Genomic DNA, 25572 nt, shown 5'->3' on the forward strand with positions numbered 1-25572 from the left:
CTGGGTTATAAGCCGCGCCTTCAATGAACGGCATATTTCAAAACTTTGTCCACCTATAAGCCGCCCCGTGTTATAAGCCGCATCTAACTGCGCTAAAGGAATGTCAAAAAAACAGTCAGATAGGTCAGTCAAACTTTAATAATATATCAAAAACCAGCGTGATGTGGGCGCGCATGGAGTCGTATATCAACATGGACGGAGCTGCGTGAAAAAAGCCACCCGGCCTCTTCGCGTAAACTTACCTTAACCACTCGCTCATCTTTTCTTCATCCATCCATCCCTTCGAGTTAGCTTTTATGATGACGCCGGCTGGAAAGGTCTCTTTTGGCAAGGTCTTCCTTTTGAATATCACCATGGGTGGAAGTTTCTGGCCATTAGCATGGCAAGCTAGAACCACAGTGAAGGATGACTTCTCATTCCCTGTGGTGCGAATATTCACCGTACGTGCTCCCGTTGTATCCACAGTGCGGTTCACAGGAATATCAAAAGTCAGTGGAACCTCGTCCATGTTGATAATGTTCTCTGGCCGGATCTTTTTTTCAGCTATCTTGTTTTTACAATATGCACGGAAAGTAGCCAGCTTTTCTTGAAAGTCTTTAGGCAGTTGCTGTGAAATAGTAGTCCGTGTGCGGATGGAGAGATTGCGTCTTTTCATGAACCGGAAACCTGTCGCTTAGTAGAAGCCATTTTGTGGTCTTTACAGATGTAAACACACAAAGGAAATGAAACGTAATATCCGCGCGCTTTTTCTTCTTCTACGGGGGCAGGTGGTTGCTTACAGTAGAAGAAGAAGCGCTTCCTGTTCTATGGGGGCGGGTGCTTACCTTGGCGGTTGCTTGCGTAGAAGAAGAAGCACTTCCTCTTCTACGGGGAAAAAAGATGGCGGCTGTTTACCGTAGTTGCGAGACCGAAACTTTATGAAAATGAATCTTAATATTAATCCATATATAAAGCGCACCGGGTTATAAGCTGCACTGTCAGCTTTTGAGTAAATTTGTGGTTTTTAGGTGCGGCTAATAGTGCGGAAAATACGGTATACGTTCTCACGCAGTTGCTTTTAGTTGCTGGCATTACACTACAGGCTCTCCTCGCTCTTTCTTGTGTCTCCTTCTCACAGACAGACAAACGCACCTTCTTACACACGTCACATACTGTCACGACATACGTCACATACGTATACGCCCTCGCGCAGCAAAGAGGTAGCAGCATGGGAAACGTTAGCTGTGATGCTAACGCAGCCGTGCGAGTGGTAATACGAGAGAGAGAAGGTGCGAATCTGGTAACAAATGAAATAATAATTAATTCCCCCAAAAAACAGCATGGGGTCCATCGTCTGGCGGTGGTTTGGCTTCAAGTGGAAATATGTCGAACAGACAACCGTAATTTGTCAAGTGTGGGGCAAAAGCATTGCTATAAAAAGTAGCATTACTGCTAATATGTAGCATAATTTGAAAAGTCACCTGCTAGAGAATGAAGAGTGCTTACTCCGCATGTCAACATCTCTGTTCGGTGCCACACGCCCACACCATCAAAATGCCGAGGCAAACATTTCCAGATCAACACCGTATGAAAAAAATAGTGATTTTTTTAGTTGTGATTTCCTTCTCTGCATGAAAGTTTTAAAGTAGCATATATTATTAATGCAGAATGAACAAGAATGTTTTAATGTAGACACATAAAATCATCATACTGCTGTGATTATATGCATCAAGTGTTCATTCAAGGCTAAGGCAAAAATATCGAAATATGTATCGTTTATCGCGATATGGCCTTAAAATATCGCGGTATTAAAAAAAGGCCATATCGCCCAGCCCCAGTTACTGGTGGTTTTGGTACTGTGGGCAGGTGGCAGATCATGCTGGAAAATGAAATCATCATTTCCATAGAGCTTTTCAACAGATGGAAGCATGTAGTGCTCTAAAATCTCTTGGTACAGAGCTGCATTGACTCTGGACTTGATGAAACACAGTGGACCAACACCAGCAGCTGACATGGCTCCCCAAACCATTGCTGACTGTGGGAACTTCACACTGGATTTCAAGCAACTTGGATTTTGCTCCTCTCCAGCCTTCCTCCAGACTCTAGCGCCTTGACTTCCAAATGAAATACAAAACTTGCTTTCGTCTGAAAACAGATATATGGACCACTCTGCAACTGTCCAGTGCTTCTTTTCCATAGCCCAAGTCAGACGCTTCTAGAGATTTTACAGCACTACATGCTTCCATCTGTTGAAAAGCTCTATGGAGATGATGATTTCATTTTCCAGCATGATCTGGCACCTGCCCACAGTGCCAAAACCACCAGTAACTGGTGTACTGACCATTGCATTACTGTCCTCGATTGACCTGCCAACTCCCCTGACCTGAACCCCATAGAGAATTTGTGGGGTATTGTGAAGAAGAAGCTGAAAGACACCAGACCCAATAATGCAAATGAGTTAAAGGCTGCTATTGAAGCATCCTGGGCATCCAAAACACCTCAGCAATGCCACAGGCTGATTGCCTCCATGCTATGCCGCATTGATGCAGTAATCCGTGCAAAAGGATTCCCAACCAAGTACTGAGTGCATTAATTGACATTTTCAAATGTTTGATTTTGTTTTGCTGTTATAAATCTTTTTTTTTTACTTGGTCTGAGGAAATATTCTAATTTTTTGAGATAGGATTTTTGAGTTTTCTTAAGCTGTATGCCATAATCAGCAATATTAAAATAATAAAAGGCTTGCAATATTTCAGTTGATGTGTAATGAATCCAGAATGTATGACATTTTTGTTTTTTTAATTACATTACAGAAAATAAAGAACTTTATCACAATATTGTAATTTTCTGAGACAGTCCTGTATGTGTGTGTATGAAGATATAAGAAGATAATAAAAAGTGAAATTAGAGCTTTACCTGAGTAGGACCAGTACAAGTCCCCAGCTGCCCTTCTCTCCCTCATTAGACCAGCACTCCCATGATGCCTTGCTCCTGCGTAGTGAAGTTGTCCATCTGAAACTACGGGAAAATAAATGTTATTTAGTCTTCTGTTTTTATAATAACCCTATAGTAAGAACAGTGAAGTAGTCAAATGTTAATGTTGTGCTATGCCAGTGGGTTGTAAATGCAACACAATCATAGAATTCTAAAAGCTATTCATGCTTGGAATTTGATATTACTGTGTAAGTATCGTATCAGCTGGAAATTGCAACAACTCCCAGCATGGTTGATATCCCGAGAGGAAGATGATGATCAAAATACACTTCACCCCATCGTTTTGCTAGAACAAGACACGCGTGCCAGTGGGAGAGAGGAAAAAAACTCTTGCTCTCAGTCCAGTAAGCATCGTTTGACACAAAGCCTGAATGGCTGCCAATGATCATCACCATCAAGACCTGCACAAAACAAGATTTGCCAGCCTGCAGAGCTTGGGATGTGTGCTGCATCCAGCAGTTAGCAAATATTACATCCATTTCAACAGCAGCTGGACTGGAACTCAGAACCTTGAATCCAACATTTCATCGTTAGACTCGGACAACCAAGTGATCGATTCTTGGCAGAAGAAACATGGCCTTTTCCTTGGTTTCGGTCGGCACATGTGAAGTAACATGTATTAGTCCATTGCATTAGAAAACAGTAAAAACTTTAAGAAGTGATTAAGCATGATTTTGTATTGTTAAGAGCACCAATTAAGAGGAAAACAATAAATACTGTATTTTCAAGACTGTAGACTGGTATATAAGTCCCACCCACTACATTTCTGGAAAAATATATTTTTCTATACAAGAAAGATTTTGTAAATGATTATTTACATACTTTAACTGTTTCCAAACAGTCAAATCAAATCAAATCAAATCAACTTTATTTATAGAGCACATTTAAAATTTACCACAGGGGTAGCCAAAGTGCTGTACAATGAACAGGTTAAAAGAAAAAACGAGTACAGAGCAAACACAACACAACACAAACAGAACACGATAAAAAAATAAATAATTAAAATAGAATTAATAAAAACATAAAAACATAAAAACAGGATCACAGCAGGTGTATTATGGGGCGCCATTGCAGGATGGATATCACTCAGTGTTAAAAGCCATGGAATAAAAGTATGTTTTTAAGAGAGATTTAAAAACAGGAAGAGAGGAGGCTTGTCTAACACTCAGGGGTAGGTCGTTCCAGAGCTTGGGAGCAGCAACGGCGAAAGCTCTGTCACCTCTAAGCTTCAGCCTTGTGTCAGGGACCGTCAACAGCAGCTGATCGGCTGATCTTAAGGATCGGGTGGGGCAGTAAGGCTGAAGGAGGTCGGAGAGATAGGTTGGCGCGAGGTTGTTTAGACATTTAAAAACAAATAAAAGGAGTTTAAAATGTATTCGGTAACGCACAGGGAGCCAGTGAAGGGACGCTAAAATAGGGGTGATGTGCTCACGTCTGCGGGTCTGTGTTAGCAGACGAGCAGCAGAGTTCTGCACGAGCTGCAGGCGGGCCAGGGAGGCCTGGCTAATGCCAACATACAAGGCATTGCAGTAGTCAAGACGAGTCGAGATAAAAGCGTGGATTAATTTCTCAAGATCATGTCTTGATAGAAGCGGTTTCACTTTCGCTATTTGGCGTAATTGATATTACAGTGTCTGTAGCAAGGCAGTACAATGAAGGATCAAACAAAACAGAAGTCATAGACCCACTAGCTGCGGAAGCTAGCTCTCCAAACAACTAAACAGGCTCAATAACTCCACGATGACGTTTGGTGAGTTTACTGGGGAATTTCTGAAACTGAAACAATACAAAAACAATGCCATTATAAGTTGATAACGCTACTACAGACACTTGTAAATGTGTCAGCACATTAGCAAATGCTGACGACGTTGTTTTTGACTCCTATGATTACATTGATTATTTTTCAGATTAGAAAAAGATTGTGTGATGCTAAAAAATATCAATGTAATCACATTGTACACCAATGTGAGTGAGTATGGACTCCTCAGTGTCGATAGTATCATCTTGTTCCAAACCTGAAATATTCCGACACTGGTACGGTGGCATTTGGCTTTGTGATAATTGTGTCTATTTTCACTACTACATGGTACACGGGGTACTTGTTGCACTGTGTGATGCTAGCTGGCCAGCGGCATAGAGAGTCAAAGACACTTAATAAGGACAAGAGAATTCACCCCCTTCTTTTCATTCCACTATGGCACAAACGTGCGCAGCAGCTAAACCTGATGAACAGTGTGAATCCTCCTGAAACATGAACATGGCAGGTAATCGACGCTGGAAAACGTACCGACCTAATTTATATTTATCGTCGGTTAATTGACTTATCAAATACTGGCCCAGGCCTATGTGTATCCATGTTAGCATTTAAAATAGCTAGTGGTTAGCACACTAACTTGCTTCGCTCAGAAATGAGCATTTTCACTGGACTGTGAGTTTATCGAAGTGCTTTTATCATTCACGGTTTTACGAACATTTATGGCTGCAAGAGCTAATCAAATAAATATATTATTTAATTAAAAAAAAGGCTTTGATTTATATTGTGTTGCTTCAAATAATTGTTTTAATGAGTGTTACTAATAAAATATGATAAAGTCCGGATCACATGGAGTGCCCAGACGTTTCTGCACAGTCACTGCAATACAGCGCACATGAAAGCAATGATGTGGGTGTGTGTGTGTGTCTATGTGATCTTAGTGGTGAAAAACAGTAACATGTTTTTATTTTAATATTTGTATTAATGCACACATGTTAAAAGTGCAATTTTAATGCATGAAAAAAAATTGAAGGTTATGCAGAAAAATCTTGGATGGTTCAACTACTTTCCCTCAAATACATGTTGAGGCTATAAAATGTGTTTTTATCAGATTACTCGAGTAATAGAACAAACTAGTGTTGTCCCGATACCAATATTTTGGTCCCCGTACCGGTACCAAAATGTATTTCGATACTTTTCAATACTTCTCGATAATTTTCTAAATAAAGGTGACCACAAAAAATTGCATTATTGGTTTTATTTTAACAAAAAATCTTACAGTACATTAAACATATGTTTCTTATTGCAAGTTTGTCCTTAAACAAAATACTGAACATACAAGACAACTTGCCTTTTAGTAGTAAGTAAGCAAACAAAGGCTCCTAATTTATTTGCTGACGTATGCAGTAACATATTGTGTCATTTTCCATTCTATTATTTTGTCAAAATTTATAAGGACAAGCGGTAGAAAATTAATTATTAATCTACTTGTTCATTTACTGTTAATATCTGCTTACTTTCTCGTTTAACATGTTCTACCTACACTTCTGTTAAAATGGAATAATCACGTATTCTTCTGTTGTTTGATACTTTACATTAGTTCTGGATGACACCACACATTTAGGTATCAATCCGATACCAAGTCGTTAGAGGATCATACATTGGTCATATTCAAAGTCCTCATGTGTCCAGGGACATATTTCCTGAGTTTATAAACATAATATACTTTGGTTTTTTTTTAAAGAAAAAAGATTGTGTGATGCAAAAAAATATAGATGTAATCATAGTACCGTATTTTCCGCACTATAAGGCGCACCGGATTATTAGCCGCACCTTCAATGAATGGCATATTTCATAACTTTGTCCACCAATAAGCCGCCCCGGACTATAAGCCGCGCCTACGCTGCGCTAAAGGGAATGTCAAAAAAACAGTCAGATAGGTCAGTCAAACTTTAATAATATATTAAAAACCAGCGTTCTAACAACTCTGTCCCAAAATGTACGCAAATGTGCAATCACAAACATAGTAAAATTCAAAATAGTGCAGAGCAATAGCAACATAATGTTGCTCGAACGTTAATGTCACAACACACAAAATAAACATAACGCTCACTTTCTGAAGTTATTCTTCATTCATAAATCCCTCGAATTTTTCTCCTTCGGTGTCCGAATTGAAAAGTTGGGCGAATGTCGTCCGGCGCTGCCTCCCTGTCTTAGTGAAGGTGTGTTCGCCTTCGGTCATCCATTGTTCCCACGCAGTTAGCAGTCTAGCTTCGAATGCCCTGTTGACACCAATATCTAGCGGCTGGAGGTCTTTTGTCAATCCACCCGGAATGACGGCGAGTATTGAATTAAGCGCGTAAGCGTGTCTCTTAATGTGATGTTATGAGCTAGCAAATATAACAACTACACTACCCAGCATGCAACGATAGTGACGAGCATGCGCGGTAGCCCTGAGAAGCGTTGTTGTATGCTGGCAGTTAGAATGTGGTTATGAGCACGCTGTGAGTAAACGTTGAGAACTCAGTTAACACGCCTCGTCTGCATTATTTATAATTAGACAGACAACACACTTAATAGGAGCCATTTTGGGGTCTTTACATAAACACACAAATGGAAATGAAACGTCACATATCCCAGCATGCACCGCGTGCTTCTTCTTCTTCCGGGGCGGGTGGTTGCTTACAGTAGAAGAAGAAGCGCTTCCTGTTCTATGGGGGCGGGTGCTTACCTTGGCGGTTGCTTGCGTAGAAGAAGAAGCGCTTCCTGTTCTACCGGGAAAAAAGATGGCGGCTGTTTACCGAAGTTGCGAGATCGAAACTTTATGAAAATGAATCGTAATATTAATCCATATATAAAGCGCACCGGGTTAAAAGCCGCACTGTCAGCTTTTGAGTAAATTTGTGGTTTTTAGGTGCGGCTAATGGTGCGGAAAATACGGTAGTATCGACTAGATACGCTCTTGTACTTGCTATCATTACAGTGGATATCAGGTGTAGCTCCTTTGCACGTAAAACCAACAATGACACGACATGACGACGACAGGGTTGGGGACCGGTACTTTTTAGAGGCCGTATATGATTCATTAGTATCACGGTACTATACCAACACAGGTATACCGTACAACCCTAGAACAAACTAATCGATAGATTACTCGATTATTATCGGTAGCTGAAACCCCAAATAATTTCAATTCAAAACACAATGCCCAAGAGAAATGTTTTCAATAGTTCAGTAAAGTTTACACTGACCCTGAGTTTTACCACAGTAATCATTGGTGATCATTACTTCCTTAATCACACGCAAACATAAACGTTTGTCCTTAAAAACTCAAAACAAGAGTAAAGAGTTTCCACATTTTTGGACAAAATGTGAATGACAGCATGTAAATAGCTTTTGAAAGTACACTCATGTATTTTTGTTTGAGTGGACAGTAGTACACAATATGGGACAAAGTTATGAAGCTAATTTTAAAATAATGCGGATCAATCATCAAACTAATCCCACAGTTCACCAGTTATTATTTTGATAATGTTGAAAACATCATTTTAAAAAGGTTGTCTATTGTCCAAAAAATGGGCCGCCTTACCTTACATTCAAGTTAATAGGATTACATGAAAAGACATTTTTGAAAACAGAACGGGTATAAAACACAATTCATGCATGACATGCTTACAGACTTTGGAAATATTTCCATTACATTTTGAGAAAGTCAGTGGGAGCATATGGGCCAAGGAAACAAATGTCAAAGTTTCTGAAAGTTACTCGGTTCGTCGTGCTTTGGGAATAATCATGTGCATGCTACTTTTCTAAGATAAAGATCTTCGTGCACATGAATTTGATCGCTTCATCAAATAAAAGTGACATGTGAAAATAATGCCAGAGTTAGTGTATTTTCACAAACACACACACACACACATCACCACACCCATACGTACTAACAACACACATAATCCTGGCTGTTGCTGACAGTTGCATCATTATTGGTGATTAATCCAACAGCATCAAGCCAGGCCCTCTCCTGCACTGGAAGTCAGCACATTACCACCTCCCCACCCCCCAAAATAAAACGTCAGTCATAAGTCATAAATCATTCACGAAGACGTGTGACGTCGAGTGTGTTCCAAAATCCAAAGCATTGAGCTGGGAGGGAAGGTTGCGGCAGATGCAGTGCAAACGTCATAAAATAACGCTTTGTGATCGCGTCAATCAAGCGATCAAGATTTAAATATTGTGTGTGAATCAGAGAGCAAGGCTGAGTAATATTCGAACACTTCAAATTTTTACGCACACTTGTTATTTCATATGTTGACCGACACACAGTCAATTTGAAAAATCCCTCCATTTTGGGACTACCCTAATGTTGATAGATTTCACCACCAGGGGTGCAAATGAGACATTCTCTAGTAGATTCAATGGTTTTCTGTATTGGGACCATGATTTCGGTTCTTACTTTTTCTAATATGAAAGGTACTTTTCCTTGTTGATGTCTCAAGAAGGGTAGAAATACAAAAACCTGCACGCACACGCACACACACACACACACACACACACACACACACACACACGAACGCGCACACGCAAACCCACTAACACACACTCTTGTATTTGTTACCTTCTTCAGACCTCCAAAAAATGCCTCCCTCTTTACACACTATGCAAATATAAAAAAGGTAAGATTTTAGTAAAAAAAAAAATTTCCGAATTTTGAGTTATTACAGTATCTCTCTCTCTCTCTCTCTCTCTCTATATATATATATATATACTATTTTTTAATTTTTTAATTAATGTTGGCCAAAGGGGGCACATTATAAAATAACGCTTTGTGATCGCGTCAATCAAGCGATCAAGATTTAAATATTGTGTGTGAATCAGAGAGCAAGGCTGAGTAATATTCGAACACTTCAAATTTTTACACACACTTGTTATTTCATATGTTGACCGACACACAGTCAATTTGAAAAATCCCTCCATTTTGGGACTACCCTAATGTTGATAGATTTCACCACCAAATGAGACATTCTCTATTAGATTCAATGGTTTTCTGTATTGGGACCATGATTTCGGTTCTTACTTTTTCTAATATGAAAGGTACTTTTCCTTGTTGATGTCTCAAGAAGGGTAGAAATACAAAAACCTGCACGCACACACACACACACACACACACACACACACGAACGCGCACACGCAAACCCACTAACACACACTCTTGTATTTGTTACCTTCTTCAGACCTCCAAAAAATGCCTCCCTCTTTACACACTATGCAAATATAAAAAAAGGTAAGATTTTAGTAAAAAAAAAAATTTCCGAATTTTGAGTTATTACAGTATCTCTCTCTCTCTCTCTCTCTCTCTCTCTCTCTCTCTCTCTCTCTCTCTCTCTCTCTCTCTCTCTCTCTCTCTCTCTCTCTCTCTCTCTCTCTCTCTCTCTCTCTCTCTCTCTCTCTCTCTCTCTCTCTCTCTCTCTCTATATATATATATATATATACTATTTTTTAATTTTTTAATTAATGTTGGCCAAAGGGGGCACATTATAAAATAACGCTTTGTGATCGCGTCAATCAAGCGTCTGCAGATTCAAATATTGTGTGTGAATCAGAGAGCAAGGCTGAGTAATATTCGAAGGGCAGGTTGTGAAACAGGAGGCGTGCTGCTTTGATCAGAGAGCATAGGAGCCATCTCCGTGTCAACAGTTTACTCTCATCCATGCCAGCCGGCCCCTGAGGGCCAAGGATTAAAGTCACAGCATCTCAGGACAAAATGCATTCCGTGCTTCACTTAAACCCTCATAGATGGGAAATGAAGGACACTCATGCAAATTACACTCAGACGTTCTTTATCCCTGACATTATTCCAAATGTCTACCTCTGATTGTCTTTTGGATGTTGGGCAAAAACAGGTCTTGGAAGGATCCAAAGAGCTTGTAATGTATGAGCATACAAACTTCTCTCATAGTCCTGAGGGCAATCTGCTCAGCTGCTCGACCAAGCTATTTGTTCCATGATATCACAGCAACAACAAGCCAAGGACCCCCTGAGAGTCCGGGGAAAAAAAACACAACAGCAGCCTAACAAGCACCACAGGATCTTTTTACCTGCATTAGACAAGTTCCAATATCAATCTATGATGTTAGCATATTCTCTCATATGGTGGCCCAACTCAACTGCAGAGACAACCCCGCGTCTATTAGGGGAACTACATTTTATCTGTAAAAATCCCATGGGTTTGTGTGTATGGTAAATGATACCTATTAGAGATGCGCGGTTTGCGGACACAACCGCGGAGTCCGCGGATCGGGCGGATGAAATTAAAAACAATAAGATTTTATCCGCTCGCGGGTCGGGTCGGGCGGATTAATTAGATATTTTTTTAATTTTTTTTTTTTTTTTGCGGGTGGCAGTTAAACCAATTCGGAAATATATATACATAGTTAAATGTTGTTACCCACATACGAAAAACGAGCAGGCACCTGCTGCATATGCCACAACAGAAGAAAAAAAAAGAAAAGAGATGAACACTTTTACGGAGCGGAGAAGGGATGCCTCGCCGGGGTCCGGGACCGAGGCCCCTTCCCCAAGAGGGCCCCACCGGGAGCCGTAGCTGAGGCGATCCGCGAGAAGGGCCCGACGCACGTCCAGGGTCACCACCGCGCCCACCGCACCGACACCCCGCCTCGTCCGCTTTCGCAGTGCGCTCACGAAAGGGGTGGGGCTCACCCTGGTTGATATAGAGAGCAGGACGGTGGCCATGGAATTTCATTTAAGGTTTGTGATAAACCATCAAACTCATTCGTTAAAAGGACTCTATAGTAATATAAAGCAAATTTTTCTGGACATTATCATGCAAGAAAAGTTTATTTTTGGGATCGCGATCACCGCGTAATGATTTTTAAAGGTTGCATTACATTAACTGTCCCATGTGATCAGCCAGTGCGATTGGAAGTCCATGCTCAATTATTGCCTCCGTAAATAAAACTTCGGCATTTATCACATCCAAAGAATCTGTTTGGGCGACGAAAAACGTTGAAAGTTTTCCACTTGTATCGCTAGCAACGGCATTAGACTTGTGTTTTTTTGTCCCAACGTGGTCTTTTACATCGCTAATTCCTCCGTGTCCGATCGAAAAATCTTGTCTGCACAAGGTGCAATTCGCGTAGTTTTCACCCTTTTTTTTTTTTTTTAATTAATATTAGATATATAACAACGGGCGGATGGCGGGCGGGTGCAGTTCTGATCAAACGTTACATCGGGTGGATGGCGGATGGTTGACGACTTTCTGACGCGGTTGCGGATGAAATAAATTGCCTATCCGCGCATCTCTAATACCTATGCAGTTTTACCTCCATTATTACAGGGTTTACGTTCCAGACCCCCTGTGGTAGATGAATTTCTGCAAATTAGGGACGCTATTTATTAGATAGTCACCGTAATGAAAATTCTTGGCTGAAATGGAAAACCGAAAACGTGCTTTCGTTATGTAATGACGCTAGCGTTGTTAGCATTAGCTAATATGCTAACACATTTAATAGTGTTTGTGTTGTTATTATTAACTTACAAAGGCATTCTTTTTGTATTGTTTCAGTTTCACAAATGCTTCAGTAAATTCACCTAGACGTCACCGTTGGAGTTATTGAGTGACTTCAGCTGATTGGAGAGTTAACTTTCACAGATGGTGGGTCCATGACGATGACTTCTGTTTTGTCTGATGAGCCATTTTACTGCACCGTTACAGGCCCTGTTTGGAAATAATTAAGGTGTAAATAGACATTCACAGAATCTTTCTGTGTAAATAACTCATTTCGCAAAGTATGTAGTCTGGTGCAGCTAATATATAGAAAAATATATTTTTTTCTTCTAAAGTTTAGTGGGTGCAGATTTTTTCCCAGTGCGCTCTATAATCCGGAAAATACGGTAAAACTATTTGTATCTACTAAACCAGGGGTCGGCAACCCGCGGCTTTAGAGCCGCATGCGGCTCTTTAGCGCCGCCCTAGTGGCTCTCTGGAGCTTTTTAAAAAATGTATGAAAAATGGAAAAAGATGAGGGGAAAAAAATCTATTTTTTGTTTTAATATGGTTTCTGTAGGAGGACACACATGACACAAGCCTCCCTAAATGTTACAAAGCACACTGTTTGTATTAAACGTGCTTCACTGATTTGAGTATTTGGCGAGCGCCGTTTTGTCCTACTAATTTTGGCGGTCCTTGAACTCACCGTAGTTTGTTTACATGTATAACTTTCTCCGACTTTCCAGGACGTGTTTTATGCCACTTCTTTTTCTGTCTCATTTTGCCCACCAAACTTTTAACGTTGTGCATGAAAGGTGAGTTTTGTTGATGTTATTGACTTGTGTGGAGTGCTAATCAGACATATTTGGTCACTGCATGACTGCAAGCTAATCGATGCTAACATGCTATTTAGGCTAGCTATATGTACATATTGCATCATTATACCTCATTTGTAGCTATATTTGAGGTCATTTAGTTTCCTTTAAGTCCTCTTAATTAAATTTATATCTCATGACACACTATCTGTATGTAATATGGCTTTTAATTTTTTGCGGCTCCAGACAGATTTTTTTTTTTTGTATTTTTGGTCCAATATGGCTCTTTCAACATTTTGGGTTGCCGACCCCTGTACTAAACCATCCCATTCTTGATGTCTGTTGGAGTGTTTTCATGCATACTTGGACATGCTATCGTAATGTAATCAAGCAAACGTCATTAGCATTAGCGTATATGCTAACACGTTTACAAGTGTCTGTGCTTGGAATATTAACTTACAATGGCATTAATTTTGTATTGTTTCAGTTATGTAAGTTCAACAAAACCGTGGAGTTATTGAGTCTGTTTAGCTGATTGGAGAGCTAGTGGGTCCATGGCGATGACTTCTGTTTTGTCTGATCAGCTGTTGTACTGCTGTGTCACAGGCACCGTTTCCAAACAATTACGGTATATAAATAAACATTTACAATTTTTTTTGTACCAGTATATATCTGGTCTGGTTTGGTCCAATATATATTATGGTCTGGGACGGCTAAGATATGTAAACATATTTATTTCTTCAAAAATTTGGTGCATGCGGCTTAAATACCGGTGTGATGCTAATTATTAGCATTGTTCTTATGGCTGTGGCTGTGACTGGTCCTTCAAAAAAATAAAACAACCCTATAATGATGCCATTAAAACAAATGATCTCCCTGTGAGTCAAAGCTTTTCTTCCGGTCACTCACAGAATTATGTAAAAAAAAAAAAAAAATCTCTTAAAGGTTGTTAGCAAGTTAGCAATAAACATATGCTAATTTGAAGATAATCATTAATATCTTATAATATTAATAGAGCAACACAAAGGTGCATTGATTGACTTGTTTTGCTCCAACAAAATGCGGTTATCCATAACAATAAATGACTGAATGAATGAAGCAGCTAATATGATTGCCACATTAAGCACACCTGCAAAATCGAATGACTTTCAATACAACCTGCCCAAAAATACACCTTAAAGATAATAATGTTGAGTTTTGATTGATAGCGTAGATATTAGTGATGTATTCAGGAGCCACTGTAGCAGTGTCAACTGGCAAATATGTGGACTATTCACAATTAGGCAAACAGATTTCAAAGTATTACATGCAAAAATAAAAAATGTGCATCATTTAGCGTCGAAATGTAACAAAAAGCCTAAAAACAGAACCTGGGCTGGTTTGTGTGGCAGGTCCAGCTTTGAATAATAAGCAGAGGTGCTTGCAGGGCCAGTCAGACCATCACAAATTTCGCTATGCTTCTTCTTGCTGCTGCTGCTTGGGCGTGAAAGTTCACCTTAAACCTCAAGGCTCGCTGTAGGCCCCTGGAGAAGGTAAGTCACAGCGAGGCTCAACACTGCACTGACTCATTGGATAGTGAAAGTAGGAAGTCTTCCACTGATATGATTGAGTTGCTTCCATGTGTAATCAAAAAACAAGACAATGACAAGAAACGAAGGATTCACACTTGAAACAAATAATTTTGTGTGCACTTAAGTTTTCTTGTTATTTTGTCATGTGGCCAAAGGCTTTACTGTAAAGAATTGACATAAAGGAAAAAGGACCAATTACATACCTCTGATATTACAAAGCTGAGGGTATGAACAACAGGCCTTCTCAAATATTGGGGCGGGCCCCACTGGGGGGCCGTGATGCAATGCCGACCTCGAAAAACATGCTTTATTTGCCGTACCATACTATGATGAAGCATATGTAGCACTTGGTTTCACTGTAACCACGGTGGGAGACCAGGAAAGCTAATATTAAACTTACAACGACCCCAAAAGGGACAAGCGATAGAATATGAATGGCTGGATGGATGTTATGCAGAGGTATAATTACAACATTGTATAGACAAATTATAGTATTTAAAGTCACGGTGGAGAGTGGGGGGGGCGCAAAATATTTTCTTCTTCCTTGGGACGGGGGGAGGCGGGTAACAGAAATTATTTGAGAATCACTGTTGTACAGTAAATTATTAAAAAAATGCTGATATCATGGCACATTGTATCACCTCTGCTTGTCGCCATCTTCGCCAACAATAGTGTATGATAAAAGTGATGTTAATTGTTTATTTACATTTGTTTAGTTCACATTTATTTCTGCATGTAAAACTATCAAAAATGTGTATTAAACAGCTAAAAGCCTGCTCAGTGGCCTTGTGGTTAGAGTGTCCGCCCTGAGATCGGTAGGTCGTGAGTTCAGACCCCGGCTGAGTCATACCAAAGACTATAAAAATGGGACCCATTACCGCCCTGCTTGGCACTCAGCAACAAGGGTTGGAATTGGGGGTTAAATCACCAAAATGATTCCCGAGCGCGGCCACCTCTGCTGCTCACTGCTCCCCTCACCTCCCAGGGGGGTAAAACAAGGGAATGGGTAAAATGCAGTGCATACTCCACACAGCGATGTCCAAACGGAGGTTCGAAGATGCACACGGTGCAAAGCTAGACGTTATTGTCGAGAGTAATGTCAAACGATTTAGGGTAGTTTACACGGGCTTGTATAGGAAATGCATTAACTAGCTTAAAATACCTTTCTCTTTAACTTTCTCTCAATACTTTTGCCGGGTGTCAACTCGTTTAGGTGCGGGACCAGCTGCTGGATGGCTTCTGACAGGCGATTTAGATGCATGTTTGTTTGTTTTTTAAATAAAAGCAGTAACGTTTTTATGATATTTTAACTGTTTTTCAAACTTATTATAGCCAGTAGTAAGTAAATAATATACTATATACAGTATATCCATTCATACATTTGTTTTCATGTAATTAAAAAAAAAAAATGAAAATGAAAAAAAAATTTTTTGAAGGTGTGACGGCAGTAATCGTGCCTGGCTTGCGCCACTATCGTTTACATTTTGGGGAAATCTTGTACACACACACACACACACACACACACACACACACACATATATATATATATATATATATATATATATATATATATATATATATATATATATATATATATATATATATATATATATATATATATATATATATATATATATATATATATATATATATATATATATATATATGTCTTAATAAGGTTATCCAAAAAATAGTGCTCGATACCGTAGTAGAGCGCAATATATGTATGTGTGGGGAAAGAAATCACAAGACTATTTCATCTCTACAGGCCTGTTTCATGAGGGGGGTACCCTCAATCGTCAGGAGATTTTAATGGGAGCATTCGCATACCATGGTTTATATAGGGCACAGAGTGGGTGGGTACAGGCTGGCCTAGGGGCGTGGTGATTGGTTCATGTGTTACCTAGGAGGTGTTTCCGTCTATGGCGGCATGTTGTTACAATTTCGCTGCGCTTGTTGAGGGATGACAGGTCTGGACGGTAGATAATAAACAGTTTCTCTTTCAAGCATAGGTTGCATCTTTTATTACCACTATTGTAAGGTGTGCTGGATGCAAGAATTTGCCATGTTATTGAATATTCAACATTATTGTCTTTGAGGTCCCAAATGTGTTTGCTGAGTTCTGTGGTATTTCGCAGGTTTTTGTTCCTGAAAGAAGCCTTGTGGTTGTTCCATCTGGTTTTGAATTCACCCTCGGTTAATCCTACATATGTGTCGGATGTGTTAATGTCCTTGCGTATTACCTTAGATTGGTAGACAACTGATGTTTGTAAGCATCCCCCGTTGAGGGGGCAATCAGGTTTCTTTCGACAGTTACATGCTTTGTTGGTTTTGGAGTCGTTCTGACTGGGGGTCGACGGCTCATTTGCAATTGTTTTGTTGTGGTTTGAGATGATTTGTCGTATGTTGTTCATGCAGCTGTAGCTCAATTTGATGTTGTTCTTGTTGAATACTTTTCTTAGGTTGTTGTCTTTGGGAAAGTGTTTGTCAATCAGGTTGAGGAATTTGTGTCCAATGTTCGTTGAGACGTTTTTGCTGTATGGGGGGTTGTACCAGATGATGCCGTTTCGTTTTCTGTTCTTTTTTGGCTGGTTTCCTGGCGTGGGTTCATAGGTGAGGGTGAAATTGTATCCGCTTTCATCAAGGGCTTTTTGGTACGGGGGGGTTGCTTCAACAGCTACCAACCATTCACGAAACCCAACACAACACTCCAATACGTGCACCATGACAGCAACCATCCACCCACCACCACGAAAAGAATACCTACCGGAATCAATAAAAGGCTATCGATGCTGTCATCTAGCAAAGCTGAATTTGACCAAGCAACCCCCCCGTACCAAAAAGCCCTTGATGAAAGCGGATACAATTTCACCCTCACCTATGAACCCACGCCAGGAAACCAGCCAAAAAAGAACAGAAAACGAAACGGCATCATCTGGTACATATATATATATATATATACATATATATATATATATATATATATATATATATATATATATACACACACCTATATACATATACCTACATATGTACAATACAGGCCAAAAGTTTGGACACACCTTCTCATTCAATGTGTTTTCTTTATTTTCATGACTATTTACATTGTAGATTGTCACTGAAGGCATCAAAACTATGAGTGAACACATGTGGAGTTATGTACTTGACAAAAAAAGGTGAAATAACTGAAAACATGTTATCTTCAAAATAACCACCCTTTGCTCTGATTACTACTTTGCACACTCTTGGCATTTACTCGATGAGCTTCAAGAGGTAGTCACCTGAAATGGTTTTCACTTCACAGGTGTACTTGAAACCCATCGAAAAAAATGCCAAGAGTGTGCAAAGCAGTAACCAAGAGCAAAGGGTGGCTATTTTGAAGAAACTAGAATATAAACCATGTGTTTACTTATTTCACCTTTTTTGTTAAGTACATAACTCCACATGTGTTCATGCATAGTTTTGATTCAGAGACAATCTACAATGTAAATAATCATGGAAATAAAGAAAACGCATTGAATGAGAAGGTGTGTCCAAACTTTTGGCCTGTACTGTATACATACATACATATATATATATACATATATATATATATATATATATATATATACATATATACACATATATACAGTTAGGTCCATAAATATTTGGACATTGACACAATTTTCAGTATTCCAGCTCTGTACAACACCACAATGGATTTTAAAGGAAACAATCAAGATGTGCTTTAAGTGCAGACTTTGAGCTTTAATTTGAGGGTATTTACATCCAAATCAGGTGAACGGTGTAGGAATTACAACACATTTTATATGTGTCTTCCACTTTTTAAGGGACCAAAAGTAATTGGACAATTGGCTACTCAGCTGTTCCATGGCCAGATGTGTGTCACTCCCTTGTTTTTTTCATTTACTTAATTTACAAAGAGCAGATAAAAGGCCTAGATGTCATTTCAAGTGTGGTATATTAGTTTGGAATCTGGGGAGGTCACCTCTCAATATGAAGTCCAAAGAGCTGTCCATATCAGTGAAGCAAGCCATCATTGGGCTGAAAAATCAAAACAAAGCCATCAGAGAGATAGCAAAAACATGAGGTGTGGCCAAATCAACTGTTTGGTACATTCTTAAAAAGAGAGAGCGCACTGCTAAGCTCAGCAACACCAAAATACATGGAAGACCACGAAAAACAAGTGTGGTGGATGACAGACAAATACCTTTCCTTGTCAAGAAAAAGCCCTTCACAACAGTTGGCTAGATGAAGAAAACTCTCCAAGAGGTAGGTGTATCTGTGTCCAAGTCAACAATTAAGAGAAGACTTCACCAGAAGAAATACAGAGGCTTCATCACAAGGCGTAAACCATTGGTGAGCCTCAAAAACAGGAAGGCCAGATTAGAGTTTGCCAAGAAACATGTAAACGAGCCTGTGCAGTTCTGGAACAACATCTTATGGACAGATGAGACAAAGATCAACTTGTACCAAAATTATGGAAAGAGAAGAGTATGCAGAAGGTAAGGAACTGCTCAAGATCCAAAGCATACCACCTCATCAATGAAGCATGGTGGTGGTAGTGGCATGCATGGATGCCAGTGGAACTGGATCTCTTATATTTATTGATGATGTGACAGCTGACAAAAGCAGCAGAATGAATTCTGAAGTGTTTGGGGCAATATTATCTGCTCATATTCAGCCAAATGGACGGCGCTTCACAATGCAGATGGGCAATGACCCGAAGCATACTGCGAAAGCAACCAAAGAGTTTTTTAAGGCAAATAAGTGAAATGTTGTGCAATGGCCAAGTCAATCACCTGACCTGAATCCCATTGAGCATGAATTTCACTTGCTGAAGACGAAACTGAAGGGAAAATGCCCAAAGAACAAGCAGGAAGTGAAGACCGCTGCAACAGAGGCCCGGCAGAGCATCACCAGGGACCAAACCCAGCGTCTGGTGATGTCTATGTGTTCCACACTTCAGGCTGTCATTGACTGCAAAGGATTTGCAACAAAGTATTAAAAAGTGACAATTTGATTTATGATTATGTTAGTTTGTCCAATTACTTTTGGTCCCTTAAAAAGTGGAAGGCACATATACAATGTGTTGTAATTCCTACACCGTTCACCTGATTTGGATGTAAATACCCTCAAATTAAAGCTCAGAGTGTACACTTAAAGCACATCTTAATTGTTTCATTTCAAATTCATTGTGGTGTTGTACAGAGCTGGAATACTGACAATTGTGTCAATGTCCAAATATTTATGGACCTAACTGTATATATATATATATATATATATATATATATATATATATAGATATATATATATATATATATATATATATACAGTGTTTCCCACACATTCATTTATTTGTGGCGGCCCGCCACGAAAGAATTACGTCCGCCACAAATGGATTTTTCGGCTTTTGACTCGCTCGACCGCTCATAAAAGCAATGGGACTGTCTGTGAATGTTGCTTGTAGTTACACCTCCGGTGCAGTAGGTGGCGGTAGCCTACTATGCATTGTAACTCCGCCAATAGCAAGAAGAAGAAGAGGGACGGACGGACGTGACGGACGGACGTGACGGAATCAAAATACTCGACGGCTACTTTTCATAATGATGGCGCTTCCTACGTTTCTACCTCAAACGTCCAAAAGCTGCTGAAAGCCTTGATCCAGGATGCCATGGGGAAAGAAACTTAAATGGTGCCTTTTGGCGACAGTTAGCAGCTTGGTGGCTCATAGTCGGCTAGCTAACGCTTGCTAGCGTGGTAGCATTGCTTCATTTTTACAGGTGTTATAGGTAGATAGTAGTGATGGGTCCGGCAACACCGATGCATCGGCGCATGCGTCGAGCTCAAAGAGCGAAACCCTGTGTCGGTGCGCGTACCGCTTTTAGAAAGTCACGTGACCGATCATGAGCTGTTTTGGTCACGTGACCGATACGCGAACTGTGTCGCACTGACGCCTCCTCTGTGCCCTGTGAGCAGGTCTTTTCTACAGCCGGAGAAATAATAACTAAGAAGAGAAAGCGTCTAAAATTGAATACGTTGGAAAAACTTTTTTTTTATTTTATAAAAATGTGTAAAAAAAATTAAATAATAATTTCCAGGTCCACAAGCATCCTCATTCACAACACGTTCTCTTAGATTTCCATGTTATGATACATGTTCACATTATTTATTGACTGTGTCTAAAAAAGACAAAAAATATATTTTTATTTAAATGAAGTTATGAAATAATCCTAAATGAAATACAATGACTTGGTTTATATTATTGTATATACTAGGTCAGTGGTTCTCAACCTTTTTTCAGCAATGTACCCCCTGTGATTTTTTTTAAAATTCAAGTACCCCCTAATCAGAGCAAAGCATTTTTGGTTGAAAAAAAAAAGATAAAGAAGTAAAATACAGCACTATGTCATCAGTTTCTGATTTATTAAATTGTATAACAGTGCAAAATATTGCTCATTTGTAGTGGTCTTTCTTGAACTATTTGGAAAAAATATATAAAAATAACTAAAAACTTGTTGAAAAATAAACAAGTGATTCAATTATAAATAAAGATTTCTACACATTGAAGTAATCATCAACTTAAAGTGCCCTCTTTGGGGATTGTAATAGAGATCCATCTGGATTCATCAACTTAATTCTAAACATTTCTTCACAAAAAAAAATATCTTTAACATCAATATTTATGGAACATGTCCACAAAAAATCTAGCTGTCAACACTGAATATTGCATTGTTGCATTTCTTTTCACAGTTCTTTTTGACAGACATTTTAGTGACAAACCTGAGCTTGTGCTTCACTGAGTTTATGAACTTACATTCATATTTTGTTGAAGTATTATTCAATAAATATATTTATAAAGGATTTTTGAATTGTTACTATTTTTAGAATATTTAAAAAAAATCTCACGTACCCCTTGGTATACCTTCAAGTACCCCTAGGGGTTCGCGTACCCCCATTTGAGAACCACTGTACCAGCACCCCCCGTGACCCCGAAGGGAATAAGCGGTAGAAAATGGATGGATGGATGGATGTACTAGGTCATAAAATCAGTGTCAGTTGAGTCGGTCCATAGGTTGCCTGTAGGGATTTTTAATGTCCAGCAGATGTCAGTATTTAGTGACACAGTATCGACACAGTATCAATACAGTTTTGCAATGTGTCGAAACGCTTCATGACGCCTCATCAACCCATCACTAGTAGATAGGTTATAGCTGCATCGCTCGCGGCTCGTCATATATTTAACGTTAATCCGTGATTTCACCGAGCGTTTCACTGACGGTGAGCGGCCTGACGCTGCTTCATTAACACCGCCGCTGTTTGACTCGTGGCCCGGGGCAGACGCACGTAGTAACAGTCACGTGTTACAATACCGACGAGCTAACGTGTCCAGGTTATAACCATGTTGTCAATAAACACACATGGACTGAAGCTAAATTGTCCACTGTCCACTGCAGCATGTGAATGCAATGAAAAGAATAAAATCTGAGCCAACCAGCTGTTAAAATGTTGTCCAGGTTAATGTTTGGGCCATTAAAGGCCCTTCATTTCAAGATTTCAACTGTGATCGGGCTTTAAACAGGTGGCTGACCTGTTCAGATGGGTGTAACTGCTACTGGTCAAATAATGTGAAATAGCATTTAATTTTACATGTATGCAATGCCATTTAAATGTAATTATAGATAATAATAATAATAAATACTGTGTAGTGTTGTAAATAGTCAACGGGAAGGATTTTAGTAAGATATAAGCCATGAGCACTACACAGCCAGAAAAAAACCTAAGCAGGACAAGTAAAAATATTGGGGCAAGTAGATTTGAGAAGTCGGGCAAGTAGAAAAAACCTTAACGTTGAACCCTGCATGTGTTGAGCTGCTGCCGCTTAAGGTTAGACGGCACTGTACATAGAGCGGTTCTGCTCGTTAGTAATCAATTCTAATGTTGGATGTTCACTCCTTCACACAGATGAGTATAGAAAAATATTTTCAACGGCCGAAAAGGGCTCGACTTGGAGAGGAGGTAGGCCTACAGTCCGGACCACAGCTGCGACCTGTTCAGCAGCAGGAGGAGGAGGAGGAGGTTGACTGACTGTGGCAGGACACCTCTGCCTCTGTTTCACTTCATGTTGCTGGTAAATAATATGGTTGTAGTAGTAGGCTAAAGTTAAATTATTTAGTATTCACTAATTAAAGGGGCAGAGCTTTAAGAGACATTTTAGCTTTTATATTTTATAAGATATATTTTTTGTAAGAACCACAATTAATAAATATATTTCAGTGAATCACTAATTGTTCAAATCTGTATATAAATATGTACATAAAATGTTGTAATTATATTCCAACTCCGCGTTCTTCTCGGTCATCGCCGCTGCCGCCACCCCCCACCCCCCCCCCCGCCCCCCGACCACACCACCACAAATAGATGCCCGTCCTGTGGGAAACACTGTTATATATATATATATATATATATATATATACACATACATATATATATATACATATATACACATACATATATACACATATATATATATATATATATATATATACACACATACATAATATACACATATATATACACATACACACATATATACATATACACACATATATATATATACACATATATATAACAACTAATCGATTAAATCGATTAAAATCGATTATAAAAATAGTTGCCGATTAATTTAGTCATCGATTCGATGGATCTATGCTATGCCCATGCGCAGAGGCAATTTTAATTTTATTTTGTTAAATTTTTATTTTTTTATTTTATAAACCTTTATTTATAAACTGCAACATGTACAAACAACTGAGAAACAATAATCAAAATAAGTATGGCCCCAGTATGCTGTTTTTTTTCAATAAATTACTGGAAAGGATAGAAATGTAGTTTGTCTCTTTTATCCGATTATTAATCGATTAATCAAAGTAATAATCCACAGATTAATCGATTATCAAATTAATCTTTAGTTGCAGCCCTAATATATATACATATACATATATACATATATACATGTACATATATATATATATATATATATATATATATATATATATATATATATATATATATATATATATGTACATGTACATGTACATATATATATATATATATATACATACACATGTACATATATATATATATATATATATATATATATATATATATATATATATATATATATATATATATATATATATAATCCCTACTGTATAGGTCAAATATGTATGAGTCTTATTTTCTATAATTATGTCTACTATATGTGTGAATAGTGTAGAAGTGACTATAGGGGAGTTATTGAATGCCTAGAACAGTGGTTCTCAAACGTTTTTCACCAAGAACCTCCTCATAAAGTACTTGGCACTCCAAGTACCACCAAAATGAAAATAGTTTGTCTCTTTTATCCGATTATTAATCGATTAATCGAAGTAATAATCCACAGATTAATCGATTATCAAATTAATCTTTAGTTGCAGCCCTAATATATATACATATACATATATACATGTACACATATATATATATATATATATATATATATATATATATATATATATATATATATATATATATATATATATATATATATATATATATACATACACATGTACATATATATATATATATATATATATATATATATATATATATATAATCCCTACTGTATAGGTCAAATATGTATGAGTCTTATTTTCTATAATTATGTCTACTATATGTGTGAATAGTGTAGAAGTGACTATAGGGGAGTTATTGAATGCCTAGAACAGTGGTTCTCAAACGTTTTTCACCAAGAACCTCCTCATAAAGTACTTGGCACTCCAAGTACCACCAAAATGATCAACATTAAAATACAGTATCGTAGTAGGCCTAAGTGTTCATTAAAACAAGGCAGGGGTTTTATTTAGAAAGTATATTGTAACATGACACACAGTTTGAACAGTAACACTGTATTCGAATATTGAAAAAACAAAACTGTTACAATATTTGATTAAGTGATTATTTGGCATAACACGAGATAAAGCCCGCATACCATGGGTGGTACCCGTACCACAGTTTGAGAATCACTGGTCTAGAAGGTTCTTTTAATGTTTAAAAAAAGTTTTTAGAAGGTTGTAACCAAAATTGTTTATGCTCCAGTTATGGAAATATTTGATTTATAAGTAAGAATTCCTCCTTTGCTGAAATGTACTTATCGCGGTCGAGTCTGGAACCAACCAATCGTGATAAACGAGAGACTACTGTAACTGCTGAATTTAAAAAAACAAAGTGCCTGTCAAGCCAAAAAAATCTTATCAAACTGGACTGATAATTTCATACTTCTTCAACATGCTCGTGTTCCAAGTAGTTATTGTAACAACTTTGTTTTCAATGCCACAACTACGATGTTGGCATGTCCTTGGCTGGCACTTTTTTAAATTTCACTTTAAGACAACACTTCTTTTTTGGCAAGTCATCAAGTGGCACTTTGGGCTAGGCGTTAATTAGCGGATGCTGTTTTGACCTCGCGCCTTGAAAGCAGCTACCTGAATGCCACCGCCGCTAATTATTATAATAATTAGCAGCACAGTGAGGCGAATCTGTGCCAAATGAGGATCAGGCGCCCAAAATCATTTTCACATTTTGCTAACTTGAGACTATTTCTGGGCGTAAATTGTCTGAGTAATTATAACATCAGGACGTTGACGCGACACTGAGAGGATGCCAACCTCATCACTTAATCATGCTTCTTTCTTTTTTGTTTTAAATGCATCCAGCAGTTGCTGATTTCATTCTTTCGACTTACCTAAGACAGAATAAAAGTGTTTTTTCCAAGCTAAAAATGTACACAATGCTTTACTTTTAAAGTTTAGTTTTAGGTTATATTTACAAGTTGCATCACGTTCAACCATTCAACATGTCCAACAACAACAAAAAGAGTAGGAAGAAGCAAAGCTCAGTTGATCTCTCGGT

General features: G+C 38.5%; 1 protein-coding gene across 2 annotated transcripts in view; it reads right to left on the bottom strand.

The window, feature by feature from the left end:
• The window catches only part of LOC133570836 (receptor-type tyrosine-protein phosphatase gamma-like), a 519637-nt gene that overhangs the window by 411182 nt on the left and 82883 nt on the right, over positions 1–25572 (bottom strand). For both annotated transcript variants that reach the window (XM_061923573.1, XM_061923574.1), the window contains exon 2: positions 2896–2997. In XM_061923573.1, coding sequence (XP_061779557.1) covers positions 2896–2997 — 102 coding nt within the window. The remainder of the gene's footprint in view (positions 1–2895; positions 2998–25572) is intronic.

This window comes from Nerophis lumbriciformis, linkage group LG28 (genome assembly GCF_033978685.3).
Source record: "Nerophis lumbriciformis linkage group LG28, RoL_Nlum_v2.1, whole genome shotgun sequence".
In the NCBI taxonomy this organism is placed as follows: Eukaryota; Metazoa; Chordata; class Actinopteri; order Syngnathiformes; family Syngnathidae; genus Nerophis; species Nerophis lumbriciformis.